The sequence below is a fragment of the Gouania willdenowi genome, chromosome 20 (assembly GCF_900634775.1).
Source record: "Gouania willdenowi chromosome 20, fGouWil2.1, whole genome shotgun sequence".
Classification (NCBI taxonomy): domain Eukaryota; kingdom Metazoa; phylum Chordata; class Actinopteri; order Blenniiformes; family Gobiesocidae; genus Gouania; species Gouania willdenowi.
The window spans coordinates 26948001-26974443 of record NC_041063.1 but is presented as its reverse complement, the minus strand read 5'-3'; the positions used below and the strand labels follow the sequence as shown (position 1 = coordinate 26974443).

General features: G+C 38.0%; 1 protein-coding gene across 1 annotated transcript; it reads left to right on the top strand.

Moving 5' to 3' along the window:
* The first annotated feature begins 302 nt into the window (after positions 1-302).
* crispld1a (cysteine-rich secretory protein LCCL domain containing 1a) lies at positions 303-26443 on the top strand. The gene is made up of 16 exons (XM_028434511.1): positions 303-497; positions 996-1059; positions 2159-2525; positions 13034-13152; positions 14802-14934; positions 15018-15133; positions 16287-16387; positions 16475-16669; positions 18482-18542; positions 18641-18707; positions 19173-19303; positions 19863-19906; positions 19981-20053; positions 20145-20220; positions 21894-22027; positions 25822-26443. The coding sequence occupies exons 3-16, from the start codon at positions 2274-2276 to the stop codon at positions 25871-25873; spliced, it is 1554 nt and encodes a 517-aa protein (XP_028290312.1). The 5' UTR covers positions 303-497; positions 996-1059; positions 2159-2273; the 3' UTR covers positions 25874-26443.

Genomic DNA, 26443 nt, shown 5'->3' with positions numbered 1-26443 from the left:
TTATTAACCATTGCAAAATTAAGTTGAATTAGTTCCATTATTTATTAATTTATCATTATTAGTGGTACATTCCCATGGTTCCAGATGCCTAAATAGTCGGAATGTTCCGTGGGTTTGACAGAGAAAGGGATTTTGCTGACACTGCGGTCACTGGGGACGTGCACTGAGGCCCTGCTGTGCTCCTGTAGGTTGGTTCCAACTCCTGCAGGGGCGGGTCCAAGAGGGGGGGGGCGGCCCTCTACCAGCCACAAGCAGCCAAGTTGAGGATAAAATGTGGATAAGTGATGCTTTGGGTTCTCTGATGCAAAAAGTCCTGGAAGGAGGAAGATCAGCCTGGAGTAGAAACCAAGTTAGTGACCAACACCTCAGCAGAAGCTGTGATTGATGAGATACTCCTGCAGCAGACGACCCTGAGCTGAAGAATCCCTCCCTCCCTCCCTTTTTGCAGAAGTTTTCTCACCTCCAGATCCTCTGTCAGGAGTTCCAACAACCCAAAGGTAATTTTTTCCTCACCACAAACTCAGTTGGACTGGCTCTGCAGAACTTTTTAAACTTCTTCATAGGAAACACTGGCTCAGCTCTCCAAGAAAAGTGTTTATCTGCATGCATTATGCACTATTCTGCACCCTTAACTACTGCAGCTATAAATATAGAGGATTTTACAGCTTTTCCTCCTTTAAGTGCATTTATTTTTTCCCTGAAACTGTTGTAAACATTACTTTAATGTGTTAAAAATCATGATCTAAATGTTCACAAGGCAGCCAGCTCACACTCAGTGAACCCTGTTTGCTTCTCTCCAAACTTCTGTTCATTACGATGGAAAATTTTGATTTAGTTTTAGTCAAAGTCTTTTCACTAAAATGCTTAAAACTTAGTTTTAGTCAAAATGTCACCAAAGCTATTTCAGTTATAAGTTAAGGTTTAATTTATTCAGAAAGTTTTATTTCAGGAAATTTACTTTGATCTCCTGACAAATTTTGATTGTCAATTGGCAGTCTTCTTCAGAGGCATCTGCTGATCGCTTTGATGAATCCTTGAAGTTCCTGGAATTAGTAAAGCGTAAGTCATTTTGTCTTTTTTTAAAATAATATGTTAAGGTTTCATTTATTCAGACACATTATTCTGGAAATTTAATTTGATCTGCTGACGTGTTTTGATTGTCCACTGCCAGTCTTCCTCAGAGGGGTCTGCTGATTGCTTTGATGTTTTCTAGAACTTCCGGGAAATATTACGCGGGAGTAATTTTGTCTTTATTTTGAATAATATGTTTTGGTTTCATTGATTCAGAATCAATACATTGACAAGTGCTGCAAAAATTAACACCATCAGATTAATGCTTATGCACCAGAATCACAATGGATATAATTTTCCTGAGAAACAAATGAAAATAGATTTATTAATTCATGTTTTGATTGGGATTTAAATCAAATTGTTCAGAAATTGCAATTTCACCTTTTCCATGTGTATTTTAAGCTACGTCATGACAATCCATGACATCCCAAAAACCTACATTTTACCACAAAGATCACATTTCTACATCTAACAGAACTGAAATTATGGTAAAATTACAGATGGCGGCCATCTTGAATCTTGCTCTGAGAACAATTTACGGTATTTTAAGATATATTATTGAATTTCTTGACCCTGAAAACCTGTAATTCACTACTGAGATCATGTTTTAAATTGAACCAAAGTTATGACAAAATATCCAAATTGGCAAATACGGATGGCGGCCATCTTGAATCTTGCTCTGGTAGTTTAAGCTACTTCATGACAATCCTTGTCATGTTTCTACGTCTAACAGAGCTGAAGTTATGGTAAGATTGAAATTCACAATAAGGATGACAGCCATCTTGGATCTTGCTCTGAGCACAATTTACGATATTTTAAGATATATTCTTGAATTTCTTGACCATGCTTCTATGTCAAATAAAACCAAAGTGATGAAAAAATATCCATATTGGCAATATGGATGGTGGCCATCTTGGATTTCTTGATTTTGAGTGGGTATCATTGGTTTTCCAGTGTGGATTCCATTAAAAATGGATTCAGAATACTGTACTAAAAAAACCAGCACTTTCTTCCAGAAGTCAACATCTTTTTGATGTATCTGCCGGGCCATCAGCTCCATATTTACTGATCTTTCTGGTTCTTTCAGATTCTAAAACGGCCCAATAAGAGTGTGTGTGTTGCTGTTCTGGCCTACGTTTATTTTCCCAACTCAACTTTCCGTGGATCAGCCCATTCCTGCATCACCAGCTTTTTCCCCAAAGATGAGCCACTGGCTGCGAGGCGTCTCCCTGGTCCTTCTACTGATCCAGACATCAACCGCCATGACGATGCTTCCAAACTCCACGGGCTGGGACCGCATTTTGGACAAATACCTGGACGAGGGGGGGGAATGGTGGGGGGCCAAGCAGAGAGGGAGGAGGGCCATCACTGACAGTGACGCTCAACTCATCCTGGATCTACACAACAAGCTCCGGGGCCAGGTTTACCCTCCCGCCTCCAACATGGAGCACATGGTGAGTGGATGAAGAACGCTGACACAGCAGAAATTATAAACCCACGCCAAATTGATTCTGACCCGACCGTGAACTCGTAAAGAATTTTTACTCTTGCGGGGCCCGGCGGCTTGGAGTGGTGACCCAGTCAGTGGACGGACCTGGCACTGGTCCACACACACACACACACACACACACACCAACCCATGTGATTTTGCTTGTTTGGCCAATGAAAGGAATTCAGCCAAACTTGCCAACCATCACATTTCTACAGTTTTTTTCTTTTTCTTTTCTACTCATGCTCAGAGATTTGTTTGACTTTATCCTTTAGCCGTCACGTGCACATCCAGCGCCAGATCACTTTACACAGTGTAATTAGACTCTGTAGGGCTTGTTTTAGCAGCTGCCACACACACACACACACACACACACACACACACACACACACACACACACACACACACACACACACACACACACACACACACACACACACACACACACACACACACACACACACACACACACACACACACACACACACACACACACACTTTTCCAGAAACACTAGACCAACAATTTGCCGTATTTTTTCCTACTTTTAATGCATTTTTGCTATATTACTCCCCTTTCTGACACTTCTCCATCACATTTCAATGTCTTTTCTGCTAATTTTTTGACACATTCAAGACATTTTATACTAATAAACCTTTTCCACTACTTTTACCATATGTTGACCCGTTATTGTCACTTTTAACCTCTTCTCACCAAACCATTTAACCACACTTACATCATTTGCCAGTTTAAACTAATTGTTCCTACATTTCCCCCAATTTCTGCCAATATTGACACTTATACACTCCATACACTACATCAGAGGTTTGCAACCTTGGGGTCGCAAGACGCTGGGAAGGGGTCACCAGGAACTAGGAATATTTTGGGAACAATTTCAACAAATTTTTGCTTATTTTTACCCTTTTTTCTGCAACTACACCAAACTTGCCATATTTTAACCTATTTTTATCACTTTTTATTGCAATATTTTTGCTTTTAATGCATTTTTGCCATTTCAGCAAATTCCAATGCCTTATCTGCACATCTTTTTCCACCTTTAAGACATTTTCAGCACTTTTAAACCCTTTCTACCGCTTTTCCACCTAATGTCACATATGTTGACTCATTATTGTCACTTTTAACCTGTTTTCACCATATTTTATGTATTATTTAGTATTATTTTTTTTTTCCTGTTTAACCACATTCACCATTTGCATTCTGAAATGGTTGTGAACCACTGTCACAAGTGTAGCAGTAAAAGTGCAACGCCACCAGTGGTTTAAAATCAATACATGAGGTTTTATCGTCCTTTCATTCGTGCTTAAAGAGCTGCAGCACAAAAGGCCTCTTTGTACCGAGGGAAAGGCAAATAAACAGTGCCTGCTGGGGGCAACTGCTGGACTGTGTAATTGTATAATTGAGAGGTTGAACTACAGGACCACTAGTGTGTGTGTGTGTGTGTTGTATTGAGGTGTACTTTTTGTGTGTGTAAGTTGGACAATCTCTTTGGCAGGCGTCTTACTCCGGCACACGCTGGTGGAGAAATGCTGAGCCAGCAGAATTCACTGCTCCCCTCTACTCTCCTGTTACAGGAACATTTTCTCTCCTTTTTAAGCTGAAGGGGCACCCAGGGGTGAAATATGCAACAGGAGGATGTAAGGTGAGAGAAAGAGAGATTGGAAGTATAGAAAAATAAATGTTAGAAAAACAGGAATGGAGGTGTTAAAGACGTTTGAAGGGCTTTTGTTAGGCTGCAGATGGAGAAGCAGCAACACAGGTGTCAAAATAATTGAAGCGGAGATGAAACAGTCGAGGAAATGAGAAAAGAAAAGGTAGCTGGAAGGGCCACAAAGGAAGAGGATATATGCCAGAATGTTTGATGAGTAGTTTTTAGGGATCTCGCTGGTATTTAGACGTGTTTTCTTCACTTTTTCTGCTTCTCTGAACTAGAAAACCTCCCCAGACATGTTCACCGGGATGTGCACCCACGCATTTTGCATGCATTTGTGTCGCCTTTTGGTCTACCAAAATCCTAAACCGAGTGACCTTCCATGATAATCATCACACACACACACACACACACTGCATGAGATAACATCGATTTCCCTTTCTCCTTCCCCTGCATTCCCTTATCCCCATGACTCAGTTGGAAATATTCCCTGGCTAAGCATTCCCGATGCTAAATGTTCAATGCGGCGTACAGTTAGAGGACTCAGATGTTGACCTGCAGATATAAACAGCGACGTGTTAGCTTTTAAAGCCCTGAGGGACAAACAGTGACGGTGAGAAAAATGCACAGACACGCCTCGATGTTTGACTGAAGGAGGATCAAAAGTCAAAGTGTGCACACAGTTTGGACCGAGGATAGATAATAAATGCTAGGGCTGGGACCGATAACGCAGTTAAATGTTTTGGGGGTTTTTGCATTTCAAACAGTGCTGAGCCTTTCTTATTGCACGAGTTTCCGGTGTTACCCATAATACTGATGCACCAGGGAAGAAGAAACAGAAGAACCAGAGAAGAAGTTTATATAAGAGTTTGCAGATCACTGGAGCTTTTCTAGCCTAGGCTAGCACCTCAATGCTAAACATGTAGCAGCTAGCACCTCAATGCTAAACATGTAGCAGCTAACATAGGGTAATCATACGTACAGTTTTATCGAGACATGTCCTCTTTTCACGTGTTGTCTGGACCGTCTGACCGAATTTTACAAAATCATCAAAATGCCCGAGTTTCTCCAGGGACCCTGAACGCATCTCTGGGAACACGTTAATATAAAAGGCCATTGTCATAGTCTGAGTTTACCTCGTACTGAGATTGACTATGAGCATAAATGCACATGCATGCGAATGCATCCCTAACCTTAACCTTAACCTCATCCAATAAACTAACAAAACATGTTTCCGTTCACTTTGAAAATAAAAATAAACAAAACTGAATTATTGTTTTTTTTAGCAAAAAATTCTTTTCGATCTCAGTACAAGGTAAAGTCAGACCGTGACACCGTAACACCACTAATATTTGGAGAAATTCCACCTGTTTCTGAAAGCTAATGAGTTGAGTACAGTAATTTTACTTGTTAAGGAATCATTAATAATTAGATTTGACGAAATCGTCACAGACGAGGAAAAGAAAAGAGACTAAAGTCTAAGATGGATTTCATTTAACAATATCAGCAGGAAGATCCTCCTGGATGATAAAACCTCCATGAAGAGAGGGATTTGAACACAAAGGAGCCACCATCCCAAAATCAATTATTTTAGATCAATCAAGCTTAATTATTACAATACAAAGTCTCTAATTATTCAAGTTCCAACAAATATCAAATGGGTCAATTCTCTGTTTGAGTAATATCACCTGATCAAGCCTTTTTCTAACATTCCCCCATAAAATTTAGTAATAAAAGTATATATGATTGGATTGATATCGGTATCGGCTGTAATATCTGTATCGTACTTCTACAGGTGAACAATTATTGGTTTTTCTACTAAATTTAAACCCTTTTAGCCCAAACCTCAGCCATTAACGCTGTGGAGAAGCTGTTGGGAGATGGAAACGGTTTCGCTGAAATAAAATGAGCACATCAGAGCGATGAAGTCCCTCATGTGACACAGAGAGAGATGCAGCGGTAATGAAGGATGACACACAAAGATCCCACTGAGTTTTAAGAAAAGCTGATGAGTCAGAGAAACCACAACGTTCCGCATAGGGCTGAGTAAAGACAGTACAGTAGGTCCACCGATTAACGTCTGGGGGACAAAAAAGCACTCAGAGGGACCCCCGGGTCGAAGACATTTCCTCTGAGCAGATGGTAGCGCTATCACACGCTATGTTTTAATGTTTGGAGGAGCTGAAAATAGTTACAGTAGTGTTTGTAATCATTGAACTTGTTGGAGTAAATCCAGGTGATCAGCAAAAAATAATCAGTTTTTATACAAACTAAAACATTTATTTAGCTGTTTTGTTAAAGAGTTTTATATACGTTTTGTGACTTTTAACAAAAACAAATAAAGTATTGTTGTAAAGTGAAACTAAACCCCAAAACTGAAAACAAATGTGCATTAGTGACGGGACTCCATTTAAAAAAAAAAAAAACTGAATATAATTGATTAGATACTTTGTAATGAATTAATCTCACTTAATCTAAATTTATCTCAACAATATTTGAGACAAGAAGCAACGTTTTTCCAATGTAAATGTATTTTGGTATATGACAATAAATGAGCTTAAACAACTAAATATTGTTTATTATTTCCATCACTGAGCTTTTGTTTCTCAATCAGTGTTTTCATTGAAACTAAAATGAATGTCTCTCATTCTCATGTTTTGTGTTGTAGTCTGTGCATCAGTGTTAGTAGTGCAGTGCCCGTAGGCAGTATGTACAGTATATATAGCACTGTAATATAGGCTAGCATACATCTGCAGCGTGCTGAGAGAGTTACAGCTACAAATGAACTTTCTTCTGTTGATTGTTTTTTTATTTTGCCATTACATCTCAAAATAACTTCACTAATCAATCAATCTTTATTTGTATGATTCATAACACGTGTTATTAAAAACACTTCACAGAAAGCAGGTCAAATACCTTTCTTCTGTTACTAATTAATCGCAATAAACCTGTTAAAGTCCCAGCCCTAGTTTGTACATTTTACTACCTGCAGTGGAAACAGGTGCAGAGATGTCACATCAGACCTTATCTTGTCTGGGTTCCACCGTTGTGCACTAACAGGTCACGTGCTAAGACGTCTTTGAAACGCTACATCTGCTCAGCACATCATAAGAGTGTCATTGTCCAAGCGTTGGTATTTATTGAAAAAGGTCACAGGCCAGAGAAAGTGAAACACTGATGATTCAAACCAGGTTTTCTCAGTTTGAAAACGTACCAGGAAAGTAGAACCAAACCATGGTTTGATTGTAGAAAAAAAGAAAAAAGAAGTTTAGTTTACACTTGATGAACTGAAGCAGACTGTGGTGAAGGAAAAATGATCCACAAGCTTCAACACATGAGATCCAGTGGTTCAGTGTGGTTAGCACAATGTTTTCAACTGTAAATAAATGCTCGGTGCTTTTTTAGCCAAGACCACATCTGCAGAGGAGTTTTAAACCCAAAATGACCAAACTATGTTCACTGCGTCGTTGTTTAAGGCAGTGGTTCTCAAACTGTTTTGGCTCTAGTCCCCCCATTTCTCTCATTCCTGAATCCAAGTCTCCCCATTGTCCGACTACAACATTTTGCTGAGAAAACTATATTAAAAACATCTATAGATCATAATAATGAAATGAATGAGGGAATTAAACACTATTTCGTTCAGTTGTTCACAACCTTTTTTGGATCGTGACCCCATTTTGATATTAATTCGTTTTTGATCATGTTTGAGTTCAGATATTTATATTTTTTTCCCTGCATTTTAGTTGAACTATATTCACAAATTGAATGTATAGAAGTACAGTTGTTTAAGATTGTGTTATATATATATATATATATATATATATATATATATATATTTTTAAAGAATAATTATTACAATAATTCAAAAATCTATTTACATTTTTTAGAAAAATCAGGTATTTAACCTTCCTATTATCCTCAAATATACCCTCGGGGTCAATCTGACCCCAGCAATATTTGCCTCCAGAAAATTATGTTCAGAAAATTGTTGACCAAGTTTTTGTGTCTGACACTTGGCTCATTTTTTATTGTTTAGTTCTCATAAGAACATTATTATTTTTTCAATGATAAACATTATGTGGGGTCAAATTGACCCCAAGGATAATAAGAGGGTTAACTGACACCATTTCACAAAAGGACAACATAAATACAGAAATCTACTCCAGAAAACACATACAAATACTGACAATAATATTTCTAGTATTTGTATGTTTTTAATGTCTGCATTTTATACACACAAATATCAGGATAATATACAGAAATAGACTAAAATGTATTAAAAAAAAAACAACAACAATACACAAAATTACTCATATAACACATAAAAACAAACAAAACACACAAAGTTACAGAAAAATATGCAATATGGCAACAAAAAGAGACAAAAAGCCTTTGTTTGTTCTTTCATTGGACACTTTGCTTATTTCTTATTGCTTAGTTCTTATGAGAATATTCTTTTTTGAATGATAAACATTGTATTGGGTCAAATTGACCCCAATGATAATATGAGGGTTAAACTCTAGGCGACCCCACATAGAGTCCCAACCCCAAGGTTGAAAAACACTGATTTATTGGCTCCTGAATGGATTTATTTCTATAGTTTTTATCATTTCCAGACATTTTTAATTGATAATTTTCTCTCTGTTTTTCAAGTAGCCCTTGGGGTACACGTACCCCCATGTGAATAACACTGGTTTAGGGGAACCTTGGAGATTGCAAGTTTGAATCCCAGATATTTTTAAGGCAGTGGCTATCCGTACGGTTGCCGTGTCATTATACAAACATTCTATCTGTATGAAGGCCCTCATTGGACAGTTTAGGTCACGTGACTAAGACTAACCCTAAAAAATTTTGCGATATAGGGTTATAACCTAAACTTAAGATTGCTACATACGTGTACTTTGGTAAACCATACCAATAGCACTGGGGGTTGTTATGGCAACCGTATAAATAGACACTTTCTCTTTTGAAATATTAAGTCCAAGTAGCAGTTTTTAATGAATGTTTAATGAAAGATGTCTGCACACAGTCCAAGCAGCTGTTAGCACAGTGACCCCCCCCCCCCACCCCCCAAATCAACCGCACTTCTACGAGGCCCATAAAGAAAAACACGTCCCCTGCTAAAGTCTTTCAACACTGTTCACGCTGCATTGTTTATTTCGCTTCACACTTCATTCGCTGCCAGGCTTTTTTTTTTTTTTTTTTGAGTTTTTTTTTGGCTAAAGCGTTGGTCTGGTCACATTCCAGCGCTACAGAGAGCCACTTCCTCTGCAAGTATGGGTTTCCTGCTCATAATCAATGGTGCGTGCTGAGAAATAGTGAAAAACACAGAAAATGATATGGGAATTGAGAAAGAAAAGTGAACTCAGGAGGTGGTGACGGGGGAGCAGATGAATATTTATATTGGGTTAAACCAAAAGGCTTAAAACTATTATCCATTCATTTCTAATGAAGTGAAATATTTGTTTGTAAGAAAACCAAATCACAACGAACAAGCAAAGTGTTTGATTAAAATCAATAATCGTCTACAATGAATATATCTTTATTCACCACATTACATCACCAAAGAAATAAAATAAATTGATATCGGCCTGCATTTACAGTAAGCAGCCTTATCACACTGATTTTTTTTGCATTTATTGTGATTATTTTTCAGGGTCTTAAAATTTTGTAATTGTTTAAAATAATATAATATTCTTATCTTTAATGAAAAATTAGGGCTGGGACTTTAACGCGTTAATTCTGATTAATTAATCACAAAAAATAGGCCATTGTAAAAATGAGGCGACTGTAAAATCATGTAAAGGATTTTCAATATTCGCGGGTGGTGAATTAATCCAAAGTTGGGGTTAAAAATAAAAATAAAAAGTCGCATTAAGAACATTTTTTATATCCCAATAAAAAGTAATCTTTATACTATAAATTAAAACGGATCAGATTTTTTCTTACATTCCCACCTGCAGTTATGAGCCAACAAAAATAGTAAAAAATAAAGTATTTTTTCTGATTTCCAGAGCGTGTGAGTCGAGAACCAATGCATGTCTGTGACTAATCATTAGTGATGTGAACAGTCTATGTTCATAGCTCTATGATGATCACATTACAGGGAGCTGAGACATATGCTAAGTAGTTTACTGAAGACCCAAACATGTCCACCAGATATTTTTCTATATTCTGAGAAAGTAGGTGGAGCTTATTACTATACCACATTTACCTTTCTATGTGCTGGAGTTCCTGACATACTGGAAGTTGAACATAAGGACCACTAAATATGTCTATATCTCCAAAAGCATATAGTATATGATCAAACTAAAAATGCAATGTGTGACTATTGAATAATCATGGAACAATTAGGGAAAATTTGTGCGTGGAATATGTTGAAAAGTCCCACTCCTCTTCTTTATGAATGTTTTTTTACATTTAAATGTCAGGTATGCAACATCTCAACACCTCCCTCTGTCCGCCGGTGAAACGACAACGTTTTCTGGTGAAAACGCTAAAGTTTTGTTGTGCGTTGGCGGTGCATTTACACAGCAACGTTGTTTTGGTGCATGAAAACTAAACTTTTTAAAAACGGGCTCCAGAGTGAAAACGCTACCGTGTCCATGTGAACAGGGAAACTGTACTTTCTGTGTTACTAGCATGCACACTGTAGCCACAGAGCCTTAAATGTTAGCTTTAGCTTTAATCAGACCCATAAAGTTAGACCCGACCCAGCCCGTAGCCGTCAAAATACCACCTAAACCTAAATGAAGGTGCAATACACAATATATGTGACACACACAGTAACACAACAAGTCCAAAACTAGTCATTTATGTATTTTATTCATTATTTACTCGTGTCCATTTTAAAAATTTAAGCACAACCCAGGGTTCGGCCAAACATCTCTCAGTATGAGTGCAGCTCTGTGATTGGTCAGAATCTGATAAATACTGTACGTCTCCACTGATCCAAGTGATGGTGAAATAAATCTACACTCAGTTTAAATCCAAAGAGTGACGCACACAAACACTTTTACTGGTTTGTTTATTTTGGCTCATTGCAAAGCCACACCTCCATCTGCTGGCCTGGCATGTTTACTACATCGTTTTTGATGCTTCCAGCGTTCCCATGGAAACAGAGATCGTTTTGAAGACGTTGCCGTGTGAATGCGAAACGTCTTGGAAACAGAAACGGAAACAGAAGCTAAACGTTGTGTAAACAGGGCCTAAGGCTACAAGTGATGAGCTCTCAGTCAATATAAAGATCTGAACCACTACAGCTTCATTAAACCAGTTTAAATCTAAGAAACAGCAGAAGTTAGGAGTTCATTTACATCCTGTTGTTGGAGAGGTGTGTGTGTTTTGGCGAGAGTGAAAATGTGTGAGGGACGTGATGGAGTAGCAGGTGGATAAGGTTTCACTGAGTGTAAAGCTGTATTCCAGGACTCTGGAGTGTGAAACGAACAAGTTTCTAACACCCTTAGCTCGTGTAGCGACTTCACACATTCGCTAATTGACCTTTCCCAGCAACAACCTGGTGTATTAGTCATCCATGATCCCCCCAGACCCCCCCCCCCTCCCAGTCTGAAGGTGGAAGTCCAAGGTGTGCAATTAAAGACACATCCAGAGGACTTCCAGCTGGTGTTATTCTTCCTGTTGGAGAATGTAGGTCAGCAGAGAGAATTGATCCTTTTCCTATCAACCAGAGCTAAACTGGACTGAGACGGCGGTAAATGGAGCTAAAGCTACTCACCAACACACATGGACCACATTACAGAAGAAAAGAATATTTCACCTTTAAAAAGAAAACAATTTCCAAAGGAGGACACATCTAAGATAAACTCATCTGAGAGGTGATATATTCATGTCAAAATGACAGAAACAAGACTTTGTGGTGTTTTAGACCCGTTTACATCATGAGAAGCTTAATGTTGGAAGATTTTATTGAGTCATGAGTAGTGTTTATTACCATTTTTGGTTTCTATGTAGAGGATGGTCAGTTCCTCTAATACAGCAGTTCTCAAGGTTTAGATTTGATTGACAGTTTGATTCCGTTTTTACTTATTTTTACCCTTTTTCTGCAACGACACCAAATTTGCCATATTTTAACCTATTTTCATCACTTTTTCTTGCCATATTTTTGCTCCTTTTAATGCATCTTAAAGCATGTTTGTGGATTATTATTATTATTATTATTATTAATAACATATTGTATATGCACATACAGTACATATGACAGTGTAGTGTATAAATATTGTAAATCAATGCAGTTATTGACGACAAATGACTGAAAATTCCACTTATGTCACTCGGAATCAATAGATCTGAATTGCCTGCCAATAACTTCCAGGAACTATTTGAGTCCATGAGTCTCTCTGTTCAAACATGCTTTTATTTAACCTTTAATCTTTCTTATTTCTTTATGTATGCTTGTCTTTGGTAAAGTTGATTTGAGTCCCAAAAAAGCACTATATAAAATTGATGCATTATCATTATCTTTCTGTCCATTTTTACTCACTTTAATTTGCAATATTTATCCTATTTCTGTGGTTTATAAAATCCCATTTCACCTTTTAATCCATTTTAACTCTGAATAAAACATGGATTTCCATCTTTAAGATGACTATAATAATAATAAACGTTCCTGGATAACAGTGGATATTATTCAGATTCATAAAACAATGGACCATCATTTTACTGACTTTATGGATGGACCCCAAAAATCTCTCCCCTTTATTCTACCTTATAGATGTAAAAAAAAAAAAAAAAAAAACATGTTTGCTGCTGATGTTGAGGTTCTAATTTTTGCATCTTTCCTCTCCAGGAGTGGGACACAGAGCTGGAGCGTACAGCAGAGGAGTGGGCTGAGACCTGCCTGTGGGAACACGGTCCTGCTGGGTTACTGCCTCAGATTGGACAGAACCTGGGTGCTCACTGGGGAAGGTAAAACTACCCGTTTATACTGACACAACCTTTAATATTGGTGCGTTACGGTTTAACCCATAATAACTGTGTGGAGGTCAGCAGAGAACATGATCTGTGATTAGCCCCTCCCTTTATCTCCTCTGAGCTCCTCAGGTGTGCTGCATCAGCCTGATTAGCTCCACCAATCACAGATCACCTACTACTCACACACACTAAAGCACAAAATGGATTAAGAGACGCAAAATATATGCATTTCACTACTTTTTATTTTTGTATTTTCTGGCTGCTGGAGAAAGTGAAAATGACAAATTACCAACAAATTCAATGAAACTATCCAATAGTTAGCTCCCTAAGCTTATATTACATAGTGAAAAAGTTATTTTTCATTGAACAATGTTGAAAGGGCTCTCAATTGTCCCAATTTTACTCAAATTGTTGCGCAAAATTAAAAACAAAATGGCAATTGAAATGCATTTTTGCTTCATTACTCTCATTTCTGACACTTCTCCATCGAATTTCACGTTTTCCACTTTCAAGTCATTTTAAACCCTTTCAACCACTTTCCACCTAATGTCACATATGTTGACCCATTATTGTCATTTTTAACCTCTTTTCACCATATTTCATGATATTTTGGCCAATTTAACCACATTCATAAATTGTCACGCCCATTATTTGCCAGTTTAAACTAATTGTTCCTACTTTTTAAATTATTCTGCTACTTTTTAGCCAATATTGACATTTTGAATCCTCCTTCTGTCCATTTTTGGCCATTCTTCACTTTTCACCAATTTCTGTGCTTTTTAAAATCCCATTTCACCACATTTTCTACCATTTTTGATCACTTTTAACCCATTTTATTTTATGATTTTAATCCCATTCCACCACTTTTCCACCTGTCACATATATTGACCCATTATTGTCACTTTTAACCTCTTTTCACCATATTTCATGATTATTTTTGCCAATTTAACCACATTCACCATTTGTCATACTCATTATTTGCCAGTTTAAACACTTTGAACCCTTTTTACCACTTTTTATTTCTGTTTTTCACCACTTTAATTTGTGACTTTTATCACTCAACAATGAAAAACAATCAATAACCCAACATATGCACAATCACCACAAATCCATTTTAAACCATTTAACATACTGAAAGTTGGACAAATGAAAACATTTTAAACATTTAATGTAACTGACCTTTTTTTCTAAACTATTTTTAAAAGATTTTTCACATAAAACTACATTATAAAAAGATCATACTTGTTTTTTCTGCAGAATCATATTCATCATCCTTAATGTGAGAAATAAAAAAGGCACAGTAGAATAAATAAGGTTAAATAAAATACATTACAGTGTGAAATATAGGTTACAATGAGCACATGACTGTTTATATTGAATTAAATGTATGAAAAATTGGAAATAATAATGCTCTTTTCCAAAGCTTGTTATCTTTTTAGTTTTTATATATGTGTTGCTTTCGCAAATCAGTTTGGATTTGGTATTAAAATTGAATTATTAATATAATAATATGTTTTTTTAAAGCCTACAAAGTCTTACAAAAAAAAAAAAAGTTTGTATTTTAGCTTTTATTAGCAACAACCAAACCAACAGAGAGAAGTTTGACTTAATGAGTGAATGCAGATGTTTTGTGGTTCCTTCAGGTATCGTCCCCCCACCTTTCACGTGCAGGCTTGGTACGATGAGGTCAAAGACTTCTCCTTCCCTTACCCCCAGGAGTGTAACCCCTACTGTCCCTTTAGGTGCTCAGGCCCAGTGTGCACACACTACACACAGGTGTGTATTATTATTAAAACACTGGATTATTACTATTATTATTATCGGTGCATTACTTTACATCCTTTGTGCTTTTTCTGCAGCTCGTGTGGGCCACCAGCAGTCGGGTTGGCTGTGCTGTGAACCTGTGCTACAACATGAACGTGTGGGGACAGATATGGTCCAAATCAGTCTACCTGGTCTGCAACTATTCACCAAAGTAAGTAGATATTGGGTTTCATTTTGTTTAACACAAAATCCAAGATAAATAGACAAAACTGAAAAAATACACAAAAACAGCAAATACCCCCCGACTCACAAAAATGATCCCAAAAAAATGAGTCAAAAACGGCAATGTACACATAAAAACAGCAAAAACACAAAATGACTGCAAACATGACACAAAAACGGCAAACACAAAACTGATACATTACACAAAAAACATGCAGCAAATACCCCCAACACACAAAATGATGCCAAAAATACAAAACTACAGACAAATACACAAAAAAAGCAAAAAAACAAAACAAAAAAACACAAAAAACTACTCCAGAAACACACAAATACATAACAGAAAATTAAAAAAAAACAGCAAAACACACAATGGATAACATCGAATCATAAAATCACTTCAAAAACACGCAATATAACAAAACTAAATCACTATGTATATTAAAAATTGCCATATTTTTGCTCCTTTTAATGCATTTTTGCTCCATTACTCCCATTTCTGACACTTCTACATCACATTTTAATGTCTTTTCTCTCTTTGTTGACATGTTCAGCACTTATCCACCAGTTTTCCACCTAATGTCACATATGTTGACTCATTGTTGTCATTTTTAACCTCTTTTCAACATGTTTCATGATTGTTTTTGTGAAAATGACTTGTAACTTTTACTTTGAGTACTATTTAATTAACATTGAATATTTCATGTATGACTTACTAACACTTAGTAGGATATAGCAGTACTCTTTACACTTCTGGAAATTTGAAGAGGTGATAATAATAATCATCGGGAGGGGCTCAAAGTAGAGTCGCTGCTCCTCTGCATCGAGAAGAGCCTGATGAGGTGGCTAATTAGGATGCCCCTCCGGAAGGAGGCCCCGGGGAAGACCCAGGACACGCTGGAGAGACTATGTCTCTCGGCTGGCCTGGGAACGTCTCGGGGTCCCCCCGGAAGAGCTGGAGGAAGTGGCCGGGGAGAGGGAAGTCTGGGCCTCCCTACTGGGGATGCTGCCCCCGCGACCCGGAAAAGGTTAAGCGGAAGAAGATGGATGGATGGATAATAATAACAAACCTACTTTAAGTTCCTGACCCATAGGTTGAGAACCACTGGTAAATAATGTTGGGTTTTTCTTCACCTGAACAGGGGGAACTGGTGGGGCCACGCACCCTACAAACACGGAACCCCCTGCTCTGCTTGTCCTCCCAGCTACGGTGGAGGATGCAAGAACAACCTCTGCTACAAAGGCATGGCTAAGCCCCACCCCCCCATAAAGACCCCACGAAGATCGCCAGAAAAAACAGAGTCTTATCGTTCTGTTTGTCTTTCTTCAGTCGGAGATGACAGCTCAGACCCCCCTCCAGAGGAAGCAGAGGAAAACAACTTCATAGAGCCAGAGGCCCCCCGTGCTCCCAATCCCCAACCCTGGGCCCCTGAGCCAGAGGCCCCCAGCCACCCAGCTCCGGCCCCCACTGAGCCTCCCCCAGAGGACCAGCACAGGAATGAAGTGGTGAACACACAGCAGATGTGTAAGAGCTGCTCAAGAACTGTTTTCTCTGGGTTTGGTTTCATCTCTAAATCTGGCCCTTTAGACCAGACATGGGCAACTGGCGGCCCGGGGGCCACATGTGGCCCTCAGTAGAATTTTGGCGGCCCTTAAAGCAAATTACCAAAAACTGCAACTGGCAAACAATAGTAAAAAAGGGCAAAATCTGGTACAAAAAGAGGCAAAATGAAGGACAAAAAATTGGATAAAACTTGCAAAAATGAACAAAAAAATTGGAAAACAGATATGTTTATTAGCAAAAGGAAACTAAAATGAAAAAAGTGATAGAACCTTTTAAAAATTGGACAAAGGAAGTTATAAAATGTCCAAAGAATATAGTGGTAGGTCAAAAGGGGCTTAAAAGCTTCCCCTTTTAAGGTTTTCTGGGGGAATAACAATTAAAATGAAGACATAAGGAGCCACATGTTGAGGATCACTGACTTAATAACAGCTTCTACATGGTGTCTAATAATGTAGTGAGCTGGTCTGGATAGAACATGCCAGTAATGATTTTTATCCAAGTCCACCTCTGGGCGCCTTTACATACTGTGTTTATCATTTATACATCAAAGTGCTAACTTTGGGAAATGATGGTTGATGGTTTATATTTTTTGGACCCTGAACTTAAATGAGTTTAACACCCCAGAAGTAGAGCAGCAAAGAAGTTATTCAAAGTTTGGGAAAGAAAAAGAAATCAAAAGTAGGAGCTGACGTTGTGTCGAAGCAGCAAAAATGCTAAAGAAGTGCAAAAAAATTTAATAAAAAATAGACCTTGAGTGAGAAAAGTTTTCCAGCAATTGATCCTAAACTGCTTTGATGTTCTGCTGTCGTTTCTCTGTCGTCTGCCAGATTAACTTTGACAATTTATAAAATGCACCTACGAGTGCAAGTCACCGTTTGAAGCTGGGAGTGGAATTCTCTTTTTTAGCGCGATCCCCTGAGTTTGTGTTTGTTTTTAAGGGTTAGAGAGGGGGAGGGGGAGGGGGGGGGGGGGGTTAAATAGTGTCCTTTCTGCAGTACCAGGGGCCTGTTCTTGTAAAATGAGACGTTTCCTCCACTAACGCTGACCACACTTTTAGCCACATTGCATTGTATTCATGGTGTCTTTGGGTTTTTGAAGCATCACAACAATGTTTCCACTCAGTTTCATATGCTTCATTTTTTATTAATCGCTTTGATGTTTCCTTTGAAGTTTCCTTGACTTCCGCGTAATAAAATGTTATGGTTTAATTTTTACATACAACTGTTCATCAGAAAATCCACTAATCTCCTGACATGTTTCGACTGCCGACTGCCAGTCGTCCTCAGAGGTGTCTGCTGATTGCTTTGATGTTTCCTTTGAAGTTTCCTTGACTTCCATGTAGTAACTCCAGCAAGATTATTTTTGTCTTCTTTTTAAATATTATTCAACTGAACTTCATTTATACAGCGCAAATTACGACAATAGTCATCTCGAAGCGATATCAAAATATGGCCTTTGATGTTTCCTTTGAAGTTTCCTTGTTGCCTGTGTAGAGGTAAAGTAAACTTAAACCTTAACATATCAATGAAAAATAAAAATAAACTAGGGAACGATAATGTTGAATTTACTTGTTTTCCTGCATAAAATCTGTGGCCCACTTATGATCAAACTGCTCTGTATTTGGCCCCTGAACTAAAAAGGTAGACAAAAATAATAATGCTGGCATTATTAGTCTCACGCCAAATGGTCTTAAAGCGAGCAGAGCTTCACTAGTTCATGCGTGGTCGTTTCCTCTCCGTGGACTCAAAGGCCTCTTTGTTTTCCGTGTTTCAGCTCAGGTGGTGACCTGTGACACCAAACTACGAGATCAGTGCAAAGGGACGACGTGTAATCGGTACGATCGAGATGAAAGACGAAAAACAAATAAAATAATAGACATTAACAGGAATAGAAAAGTCATTTTCATGTGATTGGTTTTGTGTTCATTTACAGATACGAGTGTCCAGCTGGATGCCTGGACGCAACGGGGAAAGTAGTGGGGACGGTGTACTATGAGATGGTAAGTTAGTATTAATAGTATCATTAAGTTAAATATCAAATATACTAAATTAGAAAAATAAAATCACAAATTATGCATGAGTTTAAAATGTTTTGTTACTGATTCTAAACATTATGAATTTTTTGAGTTTTTAAAGAAATGTCAACACAGCTGCTTTGGGAATCAGATTAGCATGTGTTAACCATAAGGAGCACAGGGTGTGTGTGTGTGTGTGTGCGTGCGTGCGTGTGTGTGTGTGTGTTTTTTTTTTTTTTGACTAATTCTTTGTCTTCTATTTTTCAGAATATTTTTTCTGTTTTTCAGGCTCTGCAAACTAGTCCAACAATTCAAAATAAACCTTTTTACAATTATAAAACTGCTTGATGGGGACATTTTATTTTGCATAGACTGACTTTCTTAGCGATATATAAAAGAGGACGCCAACAAACTGTCTACTTTTCTATTCCTTCTTCTTTTTTTATGCAGCAATCCAGTGTTTGCAGAGCAGCTCTACACACTGGTGTCATCGATAATGACGGAGGGTGGCTGGATGTGACCAGACAAGGCCGAAAGGACTACTTCATCAAATCCAACAAGAACGGGGTTCAGTCACTGGGGTGAGACAGTCATAATATTATCACTTTTATTCCAGAAAGTTCATTTTGTCTTCTTTTTAAAAGGTTTCATTTATTCAAACTTCCTGAAAAGAGTTGTCTGAAAAATTCAGGCAACTTTTTTCAGGAAATTTGAGCATTGGACACATCAAAGCGATCAGCAGACACCTCTGAAGAAGACTGGCAGTCGACAGTGGAAACATGTCAGGATATTAAAGTAAACTTGCTCAAAAAATCTGTCTGAATAAATCAAACTTAAACATATTATTAAAAAAAAGACAAGATGAACTTGTAGGAATTATTATGCCAAAGTCAAGGGGACGTCAAAGTGACCAGCAAATCCCTTTGAAGAAGACTGGCAGTTGACAGTCGAAACATGTCAGGAGATCAAAGTAAATTTCCTGAAAAATGTCTGAATAAATGAAACCTTGACACATGGCTGAAATAGTCTTGGTGGCTAAATTTGGACCAAAACTAAGTTGCATTTTAGTCAAAAGACTGTGACTATGTCCTATAGTGGAAACACTGGTTTAACGTATTCTCTGTTTGTTGTTTTTTACAGAAAATATCAGAGTGCTAATGCCTTCACAGTTTCCAGAGTGGCAGGTGTGGCACAAATTGTTACTTTTTTTTTAATGTCCTTTGTGGTTTAAACGTGTATGTGTTTTTTCTCTGATCAGTACGAGCCATCACATGTGAGACCACGGTTACACAGCTGTGTTCATATGAAAGACCTGTGAAACACTGCCCACGGTAATATTACTGAGGTTATTATTTACAGTGTTTTCAATCTGCTAACCAGCTTTATTATCGTTGCTCTCTTTATTCTTTATACACTTTTTAGGTTATACTGTCCGAGAAACTGTTTAGAAGAAAATCCTCATGCATCCAGATTAATCGGCACCCTAACATACTCTGATGTGAGTTATTCCACACACACACACACGCATACGCACACGCACACAGTCTGTATCCCACATAGCAAAACACAGTAACACTTTACTTCCTTTTTGTTTCCCTAACCCTTACCCTTCATTACCCTACCCCCTAACCCCTAACCCTTACCCTTCATTACCCTACCCCCTAACCCCTAACCCTAACCCTAACCCTAACCCTTCATTACCCTACCCCCTAACCCCTAACCCTAACCCTAACCCTAACCCTTCATTACCCTACCCCCGAACCCCTAACCCCTAACTTAACCCTTCATTACCCTACCCCCTACCCCCTAACCCTAACCCTTACCCTTCATTACCCTACCCCCGAACCCCTAACCCCTAACTTAACCCTTCATTACCCTACCCCCTACCCCCTAACCCTAACCCTTACCCTTCATTACCCTACCCCCTACCCCCTAACCCCTAACCCCTAACCCTAACCCTTACCCTTCATTACCCTACCCCCAACCCCTAACCCTAACCCCTAACCCTTACCCTTCATTACCCTAACCCCTAACCCTTACCCTTCATTACCCTAACCCCTAACCCTTACCCTTCATTACCCTACCCCCTAACCCCTAACCCTTACCCTTCATTACCCTACCCCCTAACCCTAACCCCTCATTACCCTACCCCTTGATCTTAACCCAAACCATAACCCTTTGTTACCCTAACTTCAACCCCAAACCCTAACCCTAACCCTTCATTACCCTACCCCCTAACCCTAACCCTAACCCTTTGTTACCCTAGCCCAGAGGTTGGCAACCTTTATCAGTCAAAGAGCCATTTGGAGCCATTTCCCAACAGAAAAGAAAGCATTACAAGATGAAATGAAGATAAAACTGCATATAATGTTGTTTTTTAAAAAAAAATTTACCTTTATGTTGTATAAAAAATCATTCTGGATTGAATGTTATTTTTGAATAAAATGCTTAATGTCTATTTGAGCTCTTTTTGTATTTAAGAACAAAAAGCCAAACTTCATTTTTATGGTCATTTAGCAAAAATTTGTGGGTTTGAACAATGCGAGGGAAATGTTATGACACCTATTCTAGGTTGAGTTTAAAAAAGTAGTCAAAGCTCCTTCATGGGGTAGGGCTAGGGTAATCCCTAAAAGGTGATTCAGTGAGGTTTAGGTGAGATGGACAGTGATTGAGTCCTACTCGATATCAATTCCTCTTCCTGTTAAAATCTGATTCCAACATGATGAATAAATACACATACCTGAGAGGGATGAAAGAGCCACATGTGGCTCCGGAACCATGGGTTGCAGACCTTTGCCCTAACCCAAACCCTATCTAACCCCACTAGATCCCTCCGCCTCACCCAAAAAATGCCAACACAGCCTTAACGACACCTTATTCATGCTATTGACAGATACTGTCAGCGTAATGTTTGCCTTTTGTATCATACTTCAAATAAAGTGTTACTGTATACTCAAAATTCTTCTGGACCATATCTACGCTAATTTGCCATAATCCAATCAAAACTGGCCCAAATATGTTTTGAGATACCTGGCCCACATTCTGGATCACATCTTTTTTTTTGGGCCAGAAGAATGCCAAAAGCTGCTGATTATTGCCAGATGTGGCCCACGTCTGTATACTATCTGGGTTAGGTAAGAGAACACGTCTCTTTCTTTCTTTTTTGTGCAGAGGTCCAGTATTTGTCGGGCAGCGATCCACACTGGAGTGATCAGAAATGAAGCCGGCGGTTACATCGATGTGATGCCTGTTGATAAACGGAGACATTACGTCGGCTCGCATCAAAACGGCATTTCGTCCGAAAGGTAACACATCCACACAAAAACCACCGTGACCTTGTTAGGCGTTAGCTCATTAAAAGACTGCATCGCACAGGAGAAGATAATGATGTTGAGAATAATTCTGATGCTAGGGCTGTACGTAGCCATAGCAATTAGAATAGATTAGAACACACTGTTCACTCTTCTGTGGGGTCCGTCGTATACTGATTAAAGAAATCAATGGTCCTCAGGTAGTAGGAAATGTACCCATGGTTCTATCATTTCAAGAGACTGGCAGCTCATTACATTTCAAGTGCAGAAACACATGGGAGAGGGATTACTTTCTTCTGGTTGGAAATAATTGATTGCTTTCCAATTAGTGTTGAGTGCTGCAGAGAAATGAGTGGATCTTTATTCAGTGCGTCTTTGCTTTGGTTTATTTGGCTATTCGTCAAAAAAAAGAGTCCAAAAACTGAAGTGCCGGTATCTACGGTTGTTCAAATTGTCTCGGCCCACATGCTCTCGTATTAGAGTATTGATTACAAAGTACATCAGTGTGTAGTCAATACAGTCAGAAAGGAAACCATACAGGGGAGATTAAAAAAAAAACAAAAAACGTTGTATAACACCGATAAAGACATAGGCTGTGTTCGAAATCACATACTATGGTACGACTCATACTAAGTTTGACGTCTAAATGACTATGTAAGGTGTTCTCATTGATGTACATTATATAGCAGGGGCGTCAAACTCATTTTAGTTCAGGGGCCAAATATGGAGCAGGTTGATTTCTTTTGGGCCACAGATTTTATGTGGGAAAACAACTAATTTCAACATTATTTTGCACTAGTAGAAACTGACAATATCCAAGAAATAAGCAACACATATCAGTCCCAACAAGATCTACAATTTAATTTTCCTAGATTTGTGACCATTTTCTAAAGACAACGTTATGTAATAATATTAAGAAAATTAAAAGTTATTTAAAGAACTTTCAGTTTAGTTTTTTTTTTTTAAGAGTTTAACATAAAAAAAAAAAAAAAAAAATGACTGCCAACATGCGATATAAGCACAAATATTGTTGAGTTTCATTGTCTGGTATAATTCATGTTTTCTCTTTCATTTTCACTTTCTCCTGCGGGTCAGATTGGATGCTCCAAAGGGATGGATTTGGCCCCTGAGCCTTGAGTTTCACACATTTGCGATATGGGGACATTTTTTAAGTATGCTAAAAATCAAACATCCCTTTTTCAAAATAAAAGCATCTCTTCTTGTCTCCATTAGTTTTTTTTTTGTTTTTTTTTAACTCTTTTGTAAGTAGGGCTCTTGTTTTGAAGTTAACAGGAAGTTTTGTCAGTAGCACAATGGAGAGTCTCAGAAAATCTCATAAAATGTGTGAATGAAATGTGTTTATGTGAGTTTTATGGATCAAATGAGCACATGTTGATATTCTACTTGGTCACTTTCTCACTTCAAATGTTTTCAGAACTTTCAAAGTAAAGGTGGAGAATTAGAGATATTTAGCCTCAGTGTGAACAAGGTTTTTGTAGGTTCCAAATGCATCTTGAGAAACTTACTTCAGTGGGAACGCTCATCATCCTAATCAGACTTATAGTATATATTTGAGCGTACTATACACAACAAACTTAATGAGTATATACTGAGTGTCATTTTGAGTCCAGCCTTAGTGTAGCCCACATAGATCAATAAAACAAAAGTCTTTCTTCTGAAAAATGAGAGAATTTACTCACAAAGGTTGAAATTTTGCTTCCTTGCTTGTTTTTGACGCCACTATAAACAATCGATTTGTTGTCACATGGTCATGTGACTTGAACTTTGGAAAAATGTTGGCGTCCTGTAAAAGAACAGAAAAATGGCCCCGAAGCTGAACAATTCCTTTAAGATGCGTTTTTGTTTCGTCCTTGACGTGACTTCTTGGGTTTTGTCGTAAGACAAGGAAGACTGTTATTTGCCTGACACTATCTTTCTTCTTCTACTCCCATTTCGACGTTTTATGGCTGTTTCCGTGGAAACCAAAACATCAACAACTGCCGTTTTTTGTCAACAACTTTCAACCTGTGAAACCTGAAAGGTGAATCTGAAAACAATCCATCAACACTCTGCAGTAGATAAGATATTTATCACGGGACTGAAAATACCAAGTGTACAAATAAAGCATGTTATCGTCAGCATATTGGTTTATTTTCAATAAAATGACAATGCACCTTTGTGTGGCTACCTTATAAAACACTGGTTGGTAGTCGACCACCTTCCCCTATTTGTTGCCACGTGTTGACACGGCACAGGGAATCAGAGACATCATTGGTTAGCACGTTGCCCTCTGGAATGTTAAGAAGATTAGGAGGGCCAATGACGTTCTCACTCAATGCAAATCTATGCAGTGTAAAAATAATTTCTCCTTTTGATCGAGCACTTCTAAATCTAGATACGTGAGCTGATCTCTTATCTCCAGAAAGGGAGCAGGAGATTAGAAATTGACCTAAATTTGATTTCAGATTTCAGAATAAAACGTTTAGTCATTGTTGACGTTGATATAGTAACGGCTAGTGTTGAATAAATGCTGTACCACCTTCCAGCAGTATTAAGGTCACTGGTCTGTACCAGCCTCTCTTCAACAATAAAAGTGACCCACATACAGTAGTGACACAACATAGACATTAATCTGGACCTATGGTGGGTTTATGGTTAGAAATAAGAGTCAGACTTATGGACTCTTTCACCTTCCTTTTTTTAAGGGTTAGTGCCACAGTTTATATGTCATTATCTTTAACAATATGTTTTCATTTGTTGGTACTGAAGATGTTTGGTTCTTTAAAATCTGTGCACTGTTCGTTCTTTGGTTATTCCATTTTAAAACTAACTCAAAATCACAAATAAATGGTGTGGTTATTTAGTTTTACTGACTTAAAATCTAAACAGAAATACAGAAAGAACAAAACCAGATAAGCAGCATTTTTCTGTTTTAAAATGAGTTGGTTTTAAAACAAAATGACCAAAGAACAAACAGTATACGGATTCTTTCAGTAGACGTATACGCTGTAGTGAATTTATCTCACAGCTAATCCCCTGAGATGCTGTTTTCCATTACTATGAGATATTTCTATCATAATCTAAATGGTATTTTGAAGCAGTTAGAATATGTAGATAATGCAGCCATCATTAACTCAAACACAATTAAATATAACATTTGTAATTATTGATGTTGTGATATATATCACAAGGTATATCGTATTGTTTAGTATCGGGATATATCGCAGCGTGACGTGACATGCAAGTTGTGAATCGTATCGTATCGTCAGATTCATGGCAATGTACACCCCTACTATAGACTATTCGTTTGCATGATGGTATATGGGTAATTAATTGTATTATTAGTTGTATTTAAAAAGACAAAATTGGTCGTGAACAAAGGCTCAGGATTAAATAAGTTTACACTGCTCTTCACACGTAAATTGTTTGTAGATCAAATTAATGATCGATTTCTGCTGTTGTAACTCGTCAAATATTCATTTTTTAAATTTTTTTTTAACTATTGTTCAAATAAGTGAAATGCATGCTTCTTCTGAGTTGATGAATTTACAATATGAGGTGTAGGACATGGTTTTAAAATGTGTGGCTCATTTGTTTTCATGGAGTTTCTGTGTCTGTCAATCATCAGAACGTCAGACATCACACTAACACTCCTCTACTCAACCCCTGTGTTTGCATCTGTCTGTCATCCCTGTCTCTACAAAATGTTGTGTGTGTGTGTGTGTGTGACACATGCCACGCCCTGGTTCACCCCTATGTGTGTGTGTGTGTGTGTTTGCTCTCTCCAGCCGCTACAACCCCCCTGGAGGAAAAGCATTCCGCGTGTTCGCTGTGATTTGAGGCCAAACAAAGCGTGCACTGAAAAGGCTCTAATCATCAAGCCATCCTGTCAAAACAAGATGTTTCTGGGCTTTGCTACACTTCAAAAGGTCGGAGGTCGTTACCATGACAACAACATCACACAACAAAAAGAAACGCCGTCTCTGCTCATTTTCATGGAATTACTTCCCAACCTGTAAATATTGCTGATTATTTCTGATGTAATGTACATACTTGTTAATAGCAAAATAGCCCTATTCTCTATGTTGTTGTTTGACTATAATAATAATAATAATAATAATAATCCTATAATTGACACATTATTTTGGCACTTAAGAATGACTGTCATTCTCATTGTAATAAGTCTGGCACATTTTATTGGTGCTTCAAAGTGTTTTTGTACTGACTTTGTAATGATTTGAGGAATTATTTACATTTATTTTTATATGACATTGCTTAATGACATTATAATTTGCAAGAATGCTGCTATAGGGTTAGTACTGTATATTGTGTTTGTAATTTCTGGTGTGATATATAGTTTACCTGGAGCTCCCTGCAGGTCAGGAAGTACGTTTATTTCTTTCCCCCCAT